Here is a 15,511-nt window from a genome sequence, read left to right as displayed (position 1 = left end):
TTTCCCAGTTACAGGCTCTGTTAGTACAGAAGGTTGCGTTGACATTTTGTGCTTTTACATTTGCTTTATTTTTCCAGCATTTTTTTTTGTCTTTCAGAAGTACAGAAGAAGACAAATATATTCAGTTTTCAGGGCAGAAAACAGCATGATTTTTGTTATTGAGCATCTGGTCATGGGATCAGCATCTCATCATGAAACATATATTTTCAATGCAAAATGCCACCAATTGAATGTCTATGATACAGAGGAACAGGAACAATTGGTACCCTGGATGTTTAGTCTACATTTTGGTGCCAGGCTGTGACTCGTCACTGTTTGTGTTCTAAAAGGAGTGAAAAGATTCACCATCTGGTGACAGATGTTCTTATCCTGACTGTTTCAATAACAGGAATCGATTCAATCTGAATAAAAAAACCTTTACACTTCTACAGGTTGCATGCTTTGTAAAACCAACACATTTAACTCAATGGACCTCCAAAACACCTGCTGATATATACAAAGGACTGTTAAAGAAAGGCAGTAGTGATGTGCGGTACCACTGATTTCCTTTCCGTCGAGTCGTATCGACGATACTGATCCGATACCAATACTCTCTACAAAAACTTAATGTTTCATTGTATTTCATAATACAATATATAATTGTATTATGTAGTCGTAATAATATAACTTCATAATGATTACAGGACATCAGACTACTTGTTCATATTGCTTAATAATGTAGAATTATCATGTAGAAATTAAAAACAAAACTGAAGTTTTGCACTATTTGAACACGTTGCCTGCCTGCAGCACTAAAGGACTCCGCGAAATTCATCTGTCTCCCCTAGCAGCACCTGTCCCTCTCCTCCTCTTCAGTTCGCCTCAACATACGCTCGTCATATTCTGTGATATGATTTACTCTGAGGTGTTTGACAGGTTAGTGGTGTTGACACAGCACCTCACTGTCTTGCCACATGTATCGCAAACCACGTCTCGGCCGTTTGTGGAGGTAAAATACGTCCACACATGACTCCGTTCACGCTCAGCCATTGTTGTGAGTGCCCACGCCAGGGGCTGCCACACATTTATACATTTATATTTCGCATATGACTGTGAAAGGCGTAAGAGGAAGTAGTTCCTTCCAATTTAGACGATCAGAATGATATAGTTTCTTTCCACTGTGTTCCTGTTAATGAAAAACTACAAATTTACCCCAAAGTACTAAAATATCGATATTTTAATATGAGAATCGATTCTAGAATATAAATTACTGGTATCGGAAGAATCTGCACACCACTAAAAGGCAGTCATATCAGTATTTTAGAATGTTTCCATCCTGCTCGTCAGAAACTTCAGGTCATGAAATAAATGCACAGAACAAAGATTTTAAAATGAAAATATCCGCAGGTGAATTCATGCCTCAGATTAATACACTGTAACTGGTTAATGCAGGTAAATTGTTACGATATAAATATGCATATGAACTAAATGTGCAGAGGCTAAAGAAAGCCTGTTTCACTGTGATTCACTGGGATTGGTTTGTATCCAGAAACACAGACATATCATAAAAATGAGCAAAAATTAATGAAGACAAAATATTATAAATGGACTCAAACCTTCAAGACCTGCATATACTGAACGACAAAACGTTTTTTTTTTAATTTTGTGACATTTTTGGATCCAACAGAAAATTTACCAGGACATTGTTTGTTTTAAACGTTGTACTTTTTCATGTGTGTCTGTGTGAATTTGGATATTACAGGATGGCTGCTGTGTTGCCTGGGATTACTCCTTATCCCCTACCCATCCCTGTTGCTGGTCACGTGCTCTATAATGTTGTACTGTGGACATTTCTGTGCTTTCTGTGCAGAGGAGTTTTTTTGTTTCCTGTTCTCATGCTGTCCTCCTATAGGAGCCCAGCATGAGTAGAGGTCTCTTTTTTTCCTCTTGTACTTTCCCATTGTAGTGGACATTTCAGTGGTTTTTCTGTAATGCAACCGTTCTCTGACTTGTATCCCCATGTGATGTCTGTGTAGTGTGTGTAAGGTCGGGGGCGGGTTCATTCCACTGCAGGGCAACCTGCCACTGCATGTGGCGAATAAAATTTGAACTTGAACTTGAACTACACTGGTGCGCTTGGCTTATTGTTACCGATTTACTGTTAGAGTAAAAATAAATAAATATAGTGTTTTAAAAAAAGTTTAGTACAGCTTTTGTCCATTAGAGGGCGGAAATAGGAACTCTATCTCTGCCAAACTGCTTTATATCGTTGACTATTCACCAAACGGAGTACAGAGTTAGAAGTGTGAATAATGTCCCAATCCAGTAGGGGGCAGCAGATGTAGCAGCGCCATTACACAAGTGAGTGTTGCAGCATTCATTGGTGAAGGTGAAGTTGAGTCCCAGCGCGTATTTTTCACCCGTGATTCCGCACAGGGAGGGCAGGACGCAGCTCTTCTCGTACAAAACCACACGGAAGTCCCCTGAAAGAAAGAAGCAAATCACACTGACACACTCCTCCCCGAGCCGGGCGCTGACCTTTCTCGCTTCTTTTTCTCAGTTTTGATTCATTTAAATTTGACTTTCAGTGACTCGAGTTGAACTCACCTTTCTCACCCACGGCTCGGCTGGACAGGCAGAGCTGCCCAGGTGGACACTTCAGGGGGAATCTGATGCAGTCCAGAGGGGAGATGGTGGGGAACACACAGGTGTAACAGAAGAGGGGAACTGAAGTACAGATGTGAGTTTTGCATGTGAGCCACAGTAAAAAAAGTCAACTGAATCATAATAATCACAAAATACAAGGATGGTAAAAACGGATGTCTTTTAAACTGCTTTTAAAAATGTACTTCAAAATGATTAATCACCGAGATTAATCAGTGGTTAGAATATTTATTTGTTGCAGCCCTAATATGATGAAACACACTGCTTTCTCTTTACCACTAACACGAATGTTAACCACTTCTTCTTTCAGCTGCTTCCTTTAGAGGTCACCATCTGCAGATCCTCCTCCACTACATCACGCATCTCCTGCCTGGTATTAAACATCCTTTCTAAAACATATCCACCATCCCTTCTCTGCGCATGTCCAAACAAACTCAGGCTCGCCTCTTCTGATATATTAGCTTCTAATCCTGTCCGGTCACTCTCAGTGAAATCCTGCCTCGTGTCGTTTTATCAGTGCCACAGTCTCCAAACCATACGTCACAGCAGGTCTCACTACCGTCTTATAAACCTTCCCTTTTACTCTCACATGTATCCTTCTGTCTCACCTCCACCCACTCCACCCTGCGTGCACTCTCTTGTGCACTGTCTGTTAGCCTCAGCTATTTAAACTCTTCTATGTTAACTACCTCTGATTGCTAATGCACTTGGATATTTCTTATGGAACGGCATCATGTGACACAAAGAGGTTTTTTATATGTACAAGTAATACAAAGATCAAACATATTCATTACTAAACAAAAATATTTCTGTATTTTAAAATAATTTTATTTAGGCAGTTTTATAAGGTGTAATGGTTCCAGTTTCCCAGTTACATCTTTCTTCATCTCACATTAAAGCTACTTAAATAGTTCTTTTCCAAAAATTTCATACATCAAACAATGAGGGGAAAATAATAGATCTTAATTATGCAAGAAAATAAGGTTTTTTATATTAATGTTAACCTTGGAGTTTTCTGTCTGCTATAGCTGCATGGATTGTGCCTTTAAACACACGAGCAGAAGCATGCACACACCGTCTTTGCTGACTTACCCACAGCTGGAAGTAAACACAGGAGAAGCAGAGAGCCAAGCAGCTTCGACATCACTGATGTTTCTGTCTCACCAGGAGAAAATCCTCCTGCCGGTCGACGCTTCAGCTCTTAAAGGCGTTTCTTTCAGAATATTTTCTAGAATGAATCCGCTGTTTTCATCTTGAATTCAAGAAATCAAGTTGTTTTTTGTTTGTTCTTTTAATTTAAAGCTAAAGTTTTACAAACTAGCTTCACGCAGACGGAGCAGCCACAGAGATCTGAAGGTAAATCTCTTACTGGTTTCTCTTAATATTCCCTTAATCAACTCTGGGAGAATCTCCCACCCCACTCCTTATGATTAAATTAGACTGTTAGACTTCTGTTCGAAGCCATGGCTGCTTAGAAAAGGTCCATTCAGACTTAAGATAATCAACGGGGCTTTATGAAGAAAATCCACATCTGTGTAGCTTAAAATGTGGAAAAAGTGGAAAGTATTAAGCTTTCTTGAGGTTTTTTTTCTAAAGAATGATGTGACATGTGTCTGTACTGAGGTGAAGCAGGGCAGGTTTATTAAATCACATCTCATCTCCTAATGAAAGACGTTGAGTTTGGTGGGAGGGATGTCAAGTGACCTGCAGTCCCATGACGAGAAAAGTGATTAGAAGCAATGAACAGTCCCACAGTTTCAAACTGAGCACAGGGTGATTTCATGTTTTTTCACAGTAAGATTTGTTCATAGTGTTTGCATTGAGATAATCTGCAGTATATGATTATTGTGTGTTAGATAAGATAATTGAATTACTCCATCTCTGGATACTTTTTCCTATTTCTGTTTTTCAGGCATACAAAAAGTCATTCTTTCCATTGTTGTTATTATCGTTATTTCAATAACAGATAGCCTAATTAGATCAGAATGAAAGTGTGTGTGTGTCTGTGGAGTGATACGCTGTCTTGAGAGAAACCCACAGAATTATACTGGTTTCAAACCCAGAGCTGAATTCTGTGGAGCTGCTGAAGATTTCATCCTAACAGCACAGGCGTTAAACTCTCCAGTGAGAGAAGGCAGCTCAAACAAAGCTCTCTTTTTTATTTCATCTCTCCTACTGTACATCACAATTTCATTGCACATGTACAATGACAATAAAGGCTATTCTATTCTATCAGGCCAGACTGCAGAATAACAGCCTGCAGTATTTAGCATGCGATTCCTAAATGCTGCAGTTCTTTGAGTGTCCACTTGATGATAGCTCCAGATGCCTGTTGGTGCAAACAACAAACAGACATACCCCATGGTCTTTGATTTTGTATTTTAAGTGTCAAAGATGGTGTTTTGCTTCTCCCACCCCAACCAATCACAGCAGATGGCCCCGCCCCTCCCTGAGCATGGTTCTGCCGGAGGTTTCTTCCTGTTAAAAGGGAGTTTTTACTTCCCACTGTCACCAAAGTGCTTGCTCATAGGGGGTCATATGATTGTTGGGCTTTTCTCTGTATCTACTGTAGAATATAAAGCACCTTGAGGCGACTTTTGTTGTGATTTGGCGCTATATAAATAAAATTGAATTGAATTGAATTGAATCGAACAGTGCTCATTTTTTTGGAGCCAGAAGTTGTCGTATTTAACAAGATGATGCAGTATGAGGCTATCAGCTCAGAGTTTGGTTAGAATATCCATCCTCAGATCAGACGGCTCAGACACACTAGAATTTAAATCTGGAGAACAGGATTTTTGGATGGGCTGTACCAACAGAAGAGTCTGAGATTAACATGAAAAGTTATAATAATACTTCTTGGTGTAAAAAACTATCTCATCATCTGCATGATGGTGATATGCAAATGATGATTAAGTCAAAACTCTTAACTGTATGCCTGTGGTCGTTGGACCCTCAGGCAGCCCTGCATTAAAAACCAACATGATTCAGTCATGGAAACAACTGCATGGACTCAGCAACATTTCCAGAAATCACAGTCTTTGAACACAGCTCTCTGCGCCATCCCCAAAAGCAGGGTAACGCACAACCATGCAAAGAACTTCTCTGGGGAAAAAGCTCGTTAAAAGGCAAAGTGGAAAATTGTTCTGTGGACAAACTGAAATCTGAAATTCTTACTGGAAAACATGGACACTGTGTCCTCCGGACTGAGGACGAGAGGGACAATCTGACTTATTATCAGAACTCAGTGCTGGAGAGGCCTGCTTGCATTCCAGACTTTTCATCAACATAAAACCTTTGAAGCATCATGAAACAAGAAATATAACTGGTCCAGCAGCTGCTCTCCCCAGACCCTGGACATTTAGGGACTGGATATAAAAGAAGAGGGGCCACAGGACACTGCCACACAATCTGTCCCAACTTTTTTGAGACGTGTTGCCACATCAAATTCAAAATGAGCTAATATTTCCAAAATTGTATATTTTCTAAGTTGAAACATGTAATGTTTTGGTTTGTGAATAAAATGTGTTTTTTCTGAAATTTGCAGATCACTTGTGTATTAAATATCTATGATGATGCAATACAGTTCAACTAAAACTAAACAGCTTAGGAAAAAACATAAATAAGCCAAAGAAACAAGACTGTGCATGAACATTTTACCTTAAAGTGCATTTTCAAGCTGTTCTAATGTTCTTTAACCTGTAAATAGTTCCCCTCATTAACTAAATTAGCATCACAGCGCCCCTTGCTGGAGGAAGGCGGGCATGGCTCGCTTGTCGACCTGCTGACGCCTCATGCGGACCACAGCTGCGTCCACCTGAGCTGCAGCTCTCTTGCCCTGCAGGTCATCCAGCAGCTGCAGACATGTGTGCTCCAGCTTCCCCAGCTCACCCTCAGAGGACTTAAGACATCGTCTGAGCGCTGCACCGCTCTGAGAGACACACAGGAAACACATTTCAAAATGATTTTGTTTGTCTGAGGAAAAATGAGAGGTTAGAGTGATAAACCACTTTGCTTTTTTAATACAAGTGAACACCAGCCACTGTACTCCATAATGATAATGATACGAATCCTGGTAAATGTTCAGTTTGTGTTTATTTTTAGTCGTATCTGACATGCAAAGCATTATTAAGCATAATTTTAAAGACTGAGCTGAAGAGTGAGACTGTGCTTCACGCCTATCGTTCTGCTTTGAGGTCACAATTTATTTTTGCAAACCATAAAATGCATGAGGCAGAATTTAGAAACAAGTCTCAGCTTCAGTTTCTGCAGACAAACATGCAGATTAGTTTCTGCTGAGTTCAAGTGCAAACTAACATCACCCCAGAGCATTCAGCTCACCCTGTATTTGGATTTTTTTTTCTTTGTACAAATGTGTATTAAATATTTATCCATCAGTAATCAGCAAAGTTATTAAATGTTACCAGAATATAAAAAAGAAAACATGATTGGAAATATTAAAGCTGCAGATTAATTATGTTCAATTTATCACTGGTTCAGTTTGCATGTGAAAGGCACCGTCCATGTTGACACACCTGCAGCAGAGTCTGTTAGCTTAGTCGTTTCAGCACAAAAGGTCCAGCTGGCTTAGAGTACACTCCCAGCTTAGCATCACAGTGCAAACACACACATGTAACCTCAGCAGTCAGAGACTCAGATACCTGACATCAGGACGAGGTAAAGGCCAAAACACACTTCAGGAAGTATGATAATGAATGTGGCAGCCGAATGTGTGTCGGACGCACCTGAATGAGCTGAGCAGCTTCAGGTAACTGTGTCCCCGGGTGTCTCTGATAAACCTTCACCAGAGGCCTGTTGAGCTTCTCTCTGGACAGAAGATCGCCGCTGTACTCTGGACCCTGTGAGCAGGACAGCGTGAGCCAAACGTTTTCATGAAATCTCAAATAAACACGCTCCACACGCTCTCTGACCTGTGCTCTGCCGTGGCTGTGACGAATGCAGTTGATCTCCCTCTGCTTACGAAACATGGCCTGCCGGGTGGCTGCAGACGTCAGCGCCAGATTTTGCTACAGAAGACAGAATGATAGTTAAGTATGTGTTATTACTTTAATACAAAAATGCACTTCTGCATTAATTCAGGATCTTTTTACCTGCAGAGTGACTGTCTCTGCAATTTTTTTCACCAGGCCGTCGTTGACAGCGCAATGAGCAGCTTTCTGCCTGCTGATGGCGCTGGTTAGCGTCCGTCTGATGGTTTCTCTCAGTAGCTGCGACTGGTTGACCCTCAGGGAGGACGACTCTAAAGCCTTTTTACACTCTGCAAGAGAAGCAGGGGATATCCTATCTGTCAATTTTAATCCTGAGGACACAGGAGATCTGTTTTAAGTAGAGATGGACCGATCCGATATTACGTATCGGTATCGGTCCGATACTGACCTAAATTACTGGATCGGATATCGGAGAAAAATAAAAAATGTAATCCGATCCATTAAATATCACGAAAGCACCTCACAAAACTTGCAACACGCCGTAACTCACCTCAGAACTTAGCACGTCGGAGCAGTATGCATCACGTGATAGAGCGGCTGTGGCATGCGGGACCTGTCGGTGGTCTGGATAGCATTTGGAGCTTTGCTAGCAACCCGGCATTTCATCTCCGACAAAGTTATCCCGAGAGAAGTAAAGCAAGTGTGTAAGTCCATCTCTGAATGTTTGTAAAGCATTCCTGCGTTAAGCTTAACAAGCGATATATGGAGCGACTGCCTCTTCTTGCTGCTACTTCAATCATGAAACTGCTTAACGATCAGCTGATCGGCTTTTCTGTCGCGAGTCCGTCTCTCTGGTTTGTTTTTGGCCCACTTTGCACCAGAAAGAGGAAACCAGCGACTGAACAACAGCAGCACGTTTAAGCTTGATCAGCTGTTGTTAGAATGTATTTAATATTACTTTCTACACCAGGATCTTTTTCTACGTAGCTGACGGCTGGTAACTGTGCAGGGGCGGATCTAACAAAGTTTAGCCAGGGGGGCCGATAGGGCATTAACAGGGAAAAGGGGGCACAAAGACATACTTTTCTTTCTTATTCTCATTTAAAATGTCGAGCTTTTAATAAATAATTATCTGACACCCAAAGTTTTAATTTGATGTAAAATGAATAGAAGTCCATTACTGTATATAGTAACTATTAAGTCTAATATATATACCCTAGTAAGCTATAGTACTTTTTCCTTTGGGAAGGTACCATCTGTGCAGTCTGCAATTCTGTTGAAGAAAGATGTTGAATCTATTTAATATTTCTTGAAAAATAATTGATTTCTGTGCATTTTTTTTCACACTGCATCAAATTAAGGTTGATTACGTCGATTAAGCATCATGAGGTGGCGCGTGAGGGGTGGTTCCCCATTTTTTATTTATTTATTTTTGTTGTTGCTGGGAGTTGGAACCCTATTAGTTAGGTTGCTTAATATTTATGCTAAGTACTCTTTCAAATACCAGAATAGGGAGGATGGTGTAGGTTTAAGTTTATTAGATTGATCAGTATTGGTGAACTATGAAATAATTTTTTTTGCATACAGGTATAACAGAATAGCTTTAGTGTAGTTGTTGTTTTAAACTTGAGTATGAACTTATACAAAATGCGGCAAGATATTTAAAAAACAGTTTTGTTGATTAAAAACACTATCGGATTCATATCGGTATCGGCAGATAACCAAATTTATGATATCGGTATCGGTATCGGACATAAAAAAGTGGTATCGTGCCATCTCTAGTTTTAAGATGATCTGCTCTTTCTCTGAGTGTGAGCAGGGACACTGGCTGTGTAGATTAGTGACCACACACAAAGCAACTAATTCGTTTAATTAAAGTTCTGGAGTTTATACTTCTCTGTTTTTAGGATCTTGTTTTGAAAATATATAATTTATGTGTGGTGTAAAAACTGTGCTGTTGTTTTTCTCACTTGTTTCATTGATATTTGGGCAAAATCTGCTCTTATTTCTTATAAAATTTCTTAACGAGAGCTTCTCCTTGTCCTGAGTGTACCTGGAGTAAAGGGGCTGATGGGGTCTGTTTTGATAAAGGTCTGAGGTGCAGAGTCATGTCCTCCAGCAGAGCCACTGAGAGGGAGCAGTTCCAGTACTCGAGCCCTCTCACTGGCACAGTCCAGCAGCTGTCTGCTGCTCTCACCCAGGGCCTTAAAGAAGAAGGCAGGAAATAATGCATTAGGACAGCAGCTGGCAGACAAATATATAGGTACGGGTTACTTTGCAGAGAGAAAAATGTGGTAAAAAATAACAATAAAAAGTTTCATAAAATAAAATATGTGAGATTTACAAGTGGGGGGGTTTTTTCGACTGAAAATGCAAACCGCAAACCAATCGGTTATTTCACAGTGGCTACATGTATCTTTCTGTACAGTCTATGTACATTATTCAGTTATACTCTCTGTTCAGTGCGCTTAGCCAATGCTTGACAACAAACAGCCCATCCAGTTCAGGGGCATTCGGGCCTTTAGCTTATCCCAGCATCCCAGCTCATAAGGCAAATGGTGGACTAGACCCTGAACAACATGTCCCCGTCTATCACAGGGCCAACACAGAAAGACCTTCATTCAAGCTCACATTCACACATACAGCCTATTCAGAGTCAACAAGCAGTTCTGCTGTGGGGAAAAGCTGCAGCAGCCTAAAGAAACCCATGCAGGCAATCTTTCAATTCTTCATTCAGCTGGTCGAGGCATCAACAGCCTGGATACGCAGCAGAGTTTCAGTAACCCAGTAAACATAAACATGTTAAGTTTAGCAACCTCAAAGATATATGCTACATGGCTGTTACTTCCTGTTACTCATCCCCTGAAATGCCTGAGCTTTAACTTAAAGGAACAGTTCACCTCAAAAGTGAATTTACATATGTTTCCTCTGGCCTGTAGTTCTAACCAACAAGATTGGACAACTGACTCTAAAACAGACACATCACCGTACCATCTTATCAGTGGGTCTATGCCTTTTCTTGAATATAATGCAACCTAATGGCACTCGCCTTTTGGTCTTCAAAGAACCAAAACAAAGGAACTACTTATTTTCTACTATCTACATCCACCAAACTTCTAGTCACAAAACTGCTCACAAGTTTTTTGGATTTTTAAATGTGTTAAATTTAAGAGAATTCACTCGTCTCACATCGGAACAGTTTAGGTGGATAAACTGTCCCTATAAATCCAGCAACAACAAAATCTAAAGAAGAAGGGTGGAGGTTAGTGATACCTGAGCATTGTTGTTTTTCTAACCTCTCTCATGCCTGTGAGGGTAGAGTGGAGGGAAAACAAGTCAAGCGATGAAGACAGAGGACTGTAAATCACCTGAAGCTGGCTCAGTGTGGTTTTCAGTGTTCCCTCCAGATCCTGTTTCAGCTCAGCCAGCTCTCTCCTCTCCCACAGCAGCAAGTAATCAGCACCATCTCTCTCCTGCAAAGGGGCAGACCTGTCAGGGCCTCAGTCTACAGCTCTGAACTTCATCAAATAATCCTTGGTGCTGGATTAACTCTCAGTGACACTGGAGGTAATAAAGATTTAATGCTGTATGTGTGTGAGGCAAGCAGGCAAGTTTTTGCACTTGAAATCCTGAAAATGATCCTGAGGTGCCGGGCAGAAAATACTTCACCACGGTTGAGCATCTTTAACACCAAAGTAGACAGAAGAATTTCAGCATTTTAAGTGTTGTGTAAGCTTGCCGTCTCAGTGGTGGATGGCCTCCTGGTTCTCCCCTCCGAGCTCTTCTGGTTGATGGTCAGATTGGTCCTAAGACTGCGCAGCATCCTCTCCAGATGTCCTCGCTCTCTCTCCAGCTTGACACCTTCCTCGGTCACTCTGCCAGCCTGCCTGCGTAGCTGGACCTCCACCTCCCGAACTCTGCGCATGTAGTCAGCAACTACAGCAACACTGGCTCCGGCACACTGCTCACGCAGGCTGGAAGGTGGGAACGGGGCCACAGGTGTCCTCTGAGAGCCACCAGGGAACTTTAAAAAAAGCTCAATGTCTGAGTCCAATACTCAAAAACATCAGTCAACTTTAAAAGATGCAGAAGATGAAAATCTAAATAAAAACAAGTGAAGGCTTTTAATATAGAAAGAGTTCGAAAATAAAGGTGTTTTAAGTCTTAAAATGTCTCAGAGATGAGAGTCTTAAATGAATTTAGCTCTGCCTCTACCAACAAGTGTAAAATATTGCTGATTTATAAAGCTGTACTTTCCTCCGTGGGCTGTCTTAAAACGAGAGAAGACAAAGACTAAGGATGTTGACATATGGTCAGAAGAATCTGTGCTTACCTTGCAGGAATGTTTTAAGTGTACAGATTGGGAAGTTTTTATTCAGTCTTGTGGAGATGATCTCGACGCTTTGGTGGATGTTACTAGCTCTTATGCAGTATTTTGTAAAGACATGATTATACCCCGTAAGCGTGTTAAGATTTACGCTAACAATAAGCCATGGGTCACTAAAAGTGTCAAATCCTGTTTAAGGAAAAAGAGACAGGCCTTTGAAGAGGGGGCTGTTACCGATTTTCAGACAGCCACCAAGGAACTGAAAATCGAGATCTTGAAAGCAAAACAGAGCTACAAAAACCTTCTTGAAAGCAAATTTGCTGCAAAAAATTTGGGGTCTGCCTGGACTTGTATGAAAACCATAGCAGGGTTTCAAAATCCCCAGAGCAGCAGTCAGGTCATGTTAGATGGTTTTAATTCAGACAGAGATTTTGCAAATGCTTTAAACATGTTTTATGCTCGTTTTAGTTCTTCTGATTTTAGCGAGGATATTTTGGAACTGAAACAGAAACTGAGAGATACTCAGCACTTTATCATTGAACTCAGCGATGTTAAAAAGGCCTTTCATACAGTCAATGTGAACAAGAGCCAGGGTCCTGATAATATTAGTGCCGCCTAATTAAATCTTGTGCTGATGAACTCAGTCCTATATTTGAGGTTATTTTTAACAAATCCTTGCAAACACAACATGTGCCCTCTCTTTGCAAAGAAGCAGTCGTGGTTCCTGTCCCTAAATCTAGTCGTCCAAAAATTCTAAACGACTTCAGGCCTGTTGCCTCACTTCAGTTGTCATGAAAGTCTTTGAAAAAATCATCAGAAATGTGATTATGAAAGAGACTGAAGGTCAGCTGGATCCAATGCAGTTTGCATACAGGCCCAACAGAGGAGTGGAGGACGCACTTTTGACTTTACTAAATCTAATTCTTAAACATGTAGAGAGTAAAGGGACTTTTGCAAGACTTCTTTTCATTGATTTTTCTTCGGCTTTTAATACAACACAGCCCCATATTTTAATTAAAAGACTTTTAGAACAGTTTGAAATCAGGAAAAACCTGGTGGGCTGGATTTTAGATTTTCTAACAGACAGGTCACAAAGAGTGAGAATAAATGGGGTTCTGTCTGACCCAGTGTTCTCCTCCACAGGTTCTCCTCAAGGCTGCGTCCTATCGCCCTTATTATTCACTCTCTATACAAACATGTGTCAGGGCAGACATGAAAACAGGGTCATTATTAAATATGCAGATGACTCTGTTATTGTTAGCTTACTGAAAGAGGGTGAAATTAACCACGGTCCAGTCATTGATGACTTTGTTCAGTGGTGTGAGGAGTCTCATCTCCAGCTGAACATATCTAAAACAAAAGATATGGTTGTTGATTTTAGGAAACAACAAAATGGGGACGGAGTCACTTTAATTAAAGGTCAGAAAATAGAGCAAGTACAATCATATAAATATCTTGGGACCATAATAAATGAAAAACTGAACTTTGATCAAAATTGCAAATCAGTTTGTAAAAAGGGTCACCAGCACCTTTATTGCCTTAGGAAACTTGTTCATTTCCACATTGACCAAAAAATTTTAACTTTGTTTTATCGTTCTTTTATTGAGTCTGTTTTATCCTTTTGTTTGGTGGCATGGTTTGGTCAGACCTCTGTCACAGAGAAAAACTCTCTAAATCAGATAGTGAGATGGTCCAGTCGTCTGATAGGTGAGCCACAGTCTTGTTTAGCCTCCCTGTACTCTAAGCAGGTACAGAGGATGGCTTTATCAATCCTTAAAAATGGTTCCCATCCTCTAAGGGGTGAATTTCAGCTTCTTCCCTCAGGACGGAGGTTTCTATTTCCGAGATGCAGGACAAAGCGTTATAAAAATAGCTTTGTCCCCGTTGCTGTCACTGAATTAAATAAGAACTGTTTTTGATTCGAAATATTAAAATTACTATATATGTGCCACAGTGAGGTGTATATCTTTACTAGGTATGTGTGTTTTTAAAGGGATGTCAAATGCTGTCATTTTTCTGTAAAGCAAATTTACCTTGCCTTTAGGTATAAATAAAGTTACCTTACCTTACTTTTCATTGCTCTGCAGTGTTCTGTAAAGAATGTTTCAGTCTGTTTATCTCCTAAAACATCTCATCCTGGCTCCCTACGAGCTGAGATTCCAACCTTTTCAGGCTCATACCCCATAAATTTAACGTCTGCATGCCACTGGACTGGAGTACTGTTGAGCTCACAATGCCCAACACCACAGGATGAGGGCATGGATAGGGTGAGCAGTGGAATGTAGTAGTAGCAGCAGTTTAGTAGATTTACTTAAATACTTTGCTGATTCAGTTTTAATAGACTTTGTTTAAGTATTTCTCTGTGATTCTGTTTTTTAGATGCTTGAATCCAGGAAGAAAATACTCCACATCTGTGTGCACCACACCATTATTTTTGCTTTGCAGATTTTAAATCTATGAATATGTATAATGCTGTATTAAATAAAGTTATTCAGGGGTATAAGTAATTAAAATCACCTCCAGTGTGTTAATGCATTATGAGTAATTTTAATTTAGGTACTTTTAGTATATTTAGATGCTAAAACAGTTGCTCGTGCTGGGTTATGACATAATTAAAAAGACTGATTAAGTCTTTTATTCTATCTTAGTTATTCCGGTCTGTTATCACATTGGATGTTGTATGCATGTGTATATGTATACATGTATTTATGTCCACGTGCATACCTGTGTGTGTCTATACGTATATGCATGTATGTGTACATATATACTTGTATAGACAAGTGTATTTAAGAGTCTGCTTATGTGTATATATATGGATTTTTTGGATCTTCTTTACCTCCTTTATCTTAATTCCTCTTTTTTTTTTAATTCCACGTCCCTCTGTTCAGCACTCTGGCCGATACTTGATGTCTTTTAAATTTGCTCTACAAATAAAGCTGCCTTGACTTAATTACAGAGCAAAACAGTTATTCATTATTATTCAATATGAAATGAAGTTTAAACTCTTGTGCAGTTTTCATATGGATTCCTGTAACTGTGAACGCTAGTTTAGAATAGTTTACATATATTTACTTTTAAAATCTATAACTTCAGGCTTTCACACCACCCTGGCACACTGTGGATCGTTTGTCTCACCATGGCTCCTGCACTTTGGCGTCTTGATATCTTCTGGTTGCAGACGCAGTCACGACTCCTCGGTCTGCACGCCTCCGCTCTTATCTTATCTCTGGCTGTGACTTCCGCTGTGCCGTCTGAGCGCTTTAGGCTTACTCCTGCAGCGGCGCTGCTGCTGCCGCTCCGGGGCTGGCTGCACGCAGCGGGCTGCCCGGCTCGAGTCTGCCGGACCAGGCGCTCAGCACGCCGAATGGAGCGGACCGTACCCTCGCGCCAGGACTGCGGTCCGATGGTAACAGAGCCGAGGGGAACCGACTGAACCTGCATCACTATGCTATGAACTGGCCTCATCTGTGACTGCTACCAAGTATCCAGGGTGAAAACTTTGTGTCATCTCCATAGCAACAGTAGCTAAAGTAACTAGAAACTCCAAGCTGTTTGGTGATTGGAGAGAAAATGGAACAGAGGACACGCAGCA

The 15,511-nt window shown here is 40.6% G+C and overlaps 2 protein-coding genes across 2 annotated transcripts; both read right to left on the bottom strand.

Moving 5' to 3' along the window:
• Positions 1–52: 52 nt before the first annotated feature.
• LOC146564929 (uncharacterized) lies at positions 53–3,851 on the bottom strand. The gene is made up of 3 exons (XM_085292730.1): positions 3,736–3,851; positions 2,587–2,706; positions 53–2,462 (listed from the first exon to the last, which is right to left on the bottom strand). Exons 1-3 carry the CDS (start codon positions 3,785–3,787, stop codon positions 2,257–2,259), a joined length of 378 nt encoding a protein of 125 aa, XP_085148856.1. The 5' UTR covers positions 3,788–3,851; the 3' UTR covers positions 53–2,256.
• On the bottom strand, positions 3,450–15,438 carry tektl1 (tektin like 1). The gene is made up of 8 exons (XM_085292729.1): positions 15,055–15,438; positions 11,332–11,616; positions 10,961–11,065; positions 9,646–9,796; positions 7,755–7,921; positions 7,575–7,670; positions 7,389–7,502; positions 3,450–6,574 (listed from the first exon to the last, which is right to left on the bottom strand). The coding sequence occupies exons 1-8, from the start codon at positions 15,382–15,384 to the stop codon at positions 6,377–6,379; spliced, it is 1,446 nt and encodes a 481-aa protein (XP_085148855.1). The 5' UTR covers positions 15,385–15,438; the 3' UTR covers positions 3,450–6,376.
• Positions 15,439–15,511: the final 73 nt, after the last annotated feature.

The sequence above is a fragment of the Mchenga conophoros genome, linkage group LG11 (assembly GCF_057382185.1).
Source record: "Mchenga conophoros isolate Kocher_MC1m ecotype Shallow Benthic linkage group LG11, M_conophoros_male_GT1.1, whole genome shotgun sequence".
Lineage (NCBI taxonomy): Eukaryota > Metazoa > Chordata > Actinopteri > Cichliformes > Cichlidae > Mchenga > Mchenga conophoros.
Note: the sequence above shows the minus strand (reverse complement) of the source record. Positions and strands in the feature narration are given on the sequence as shown.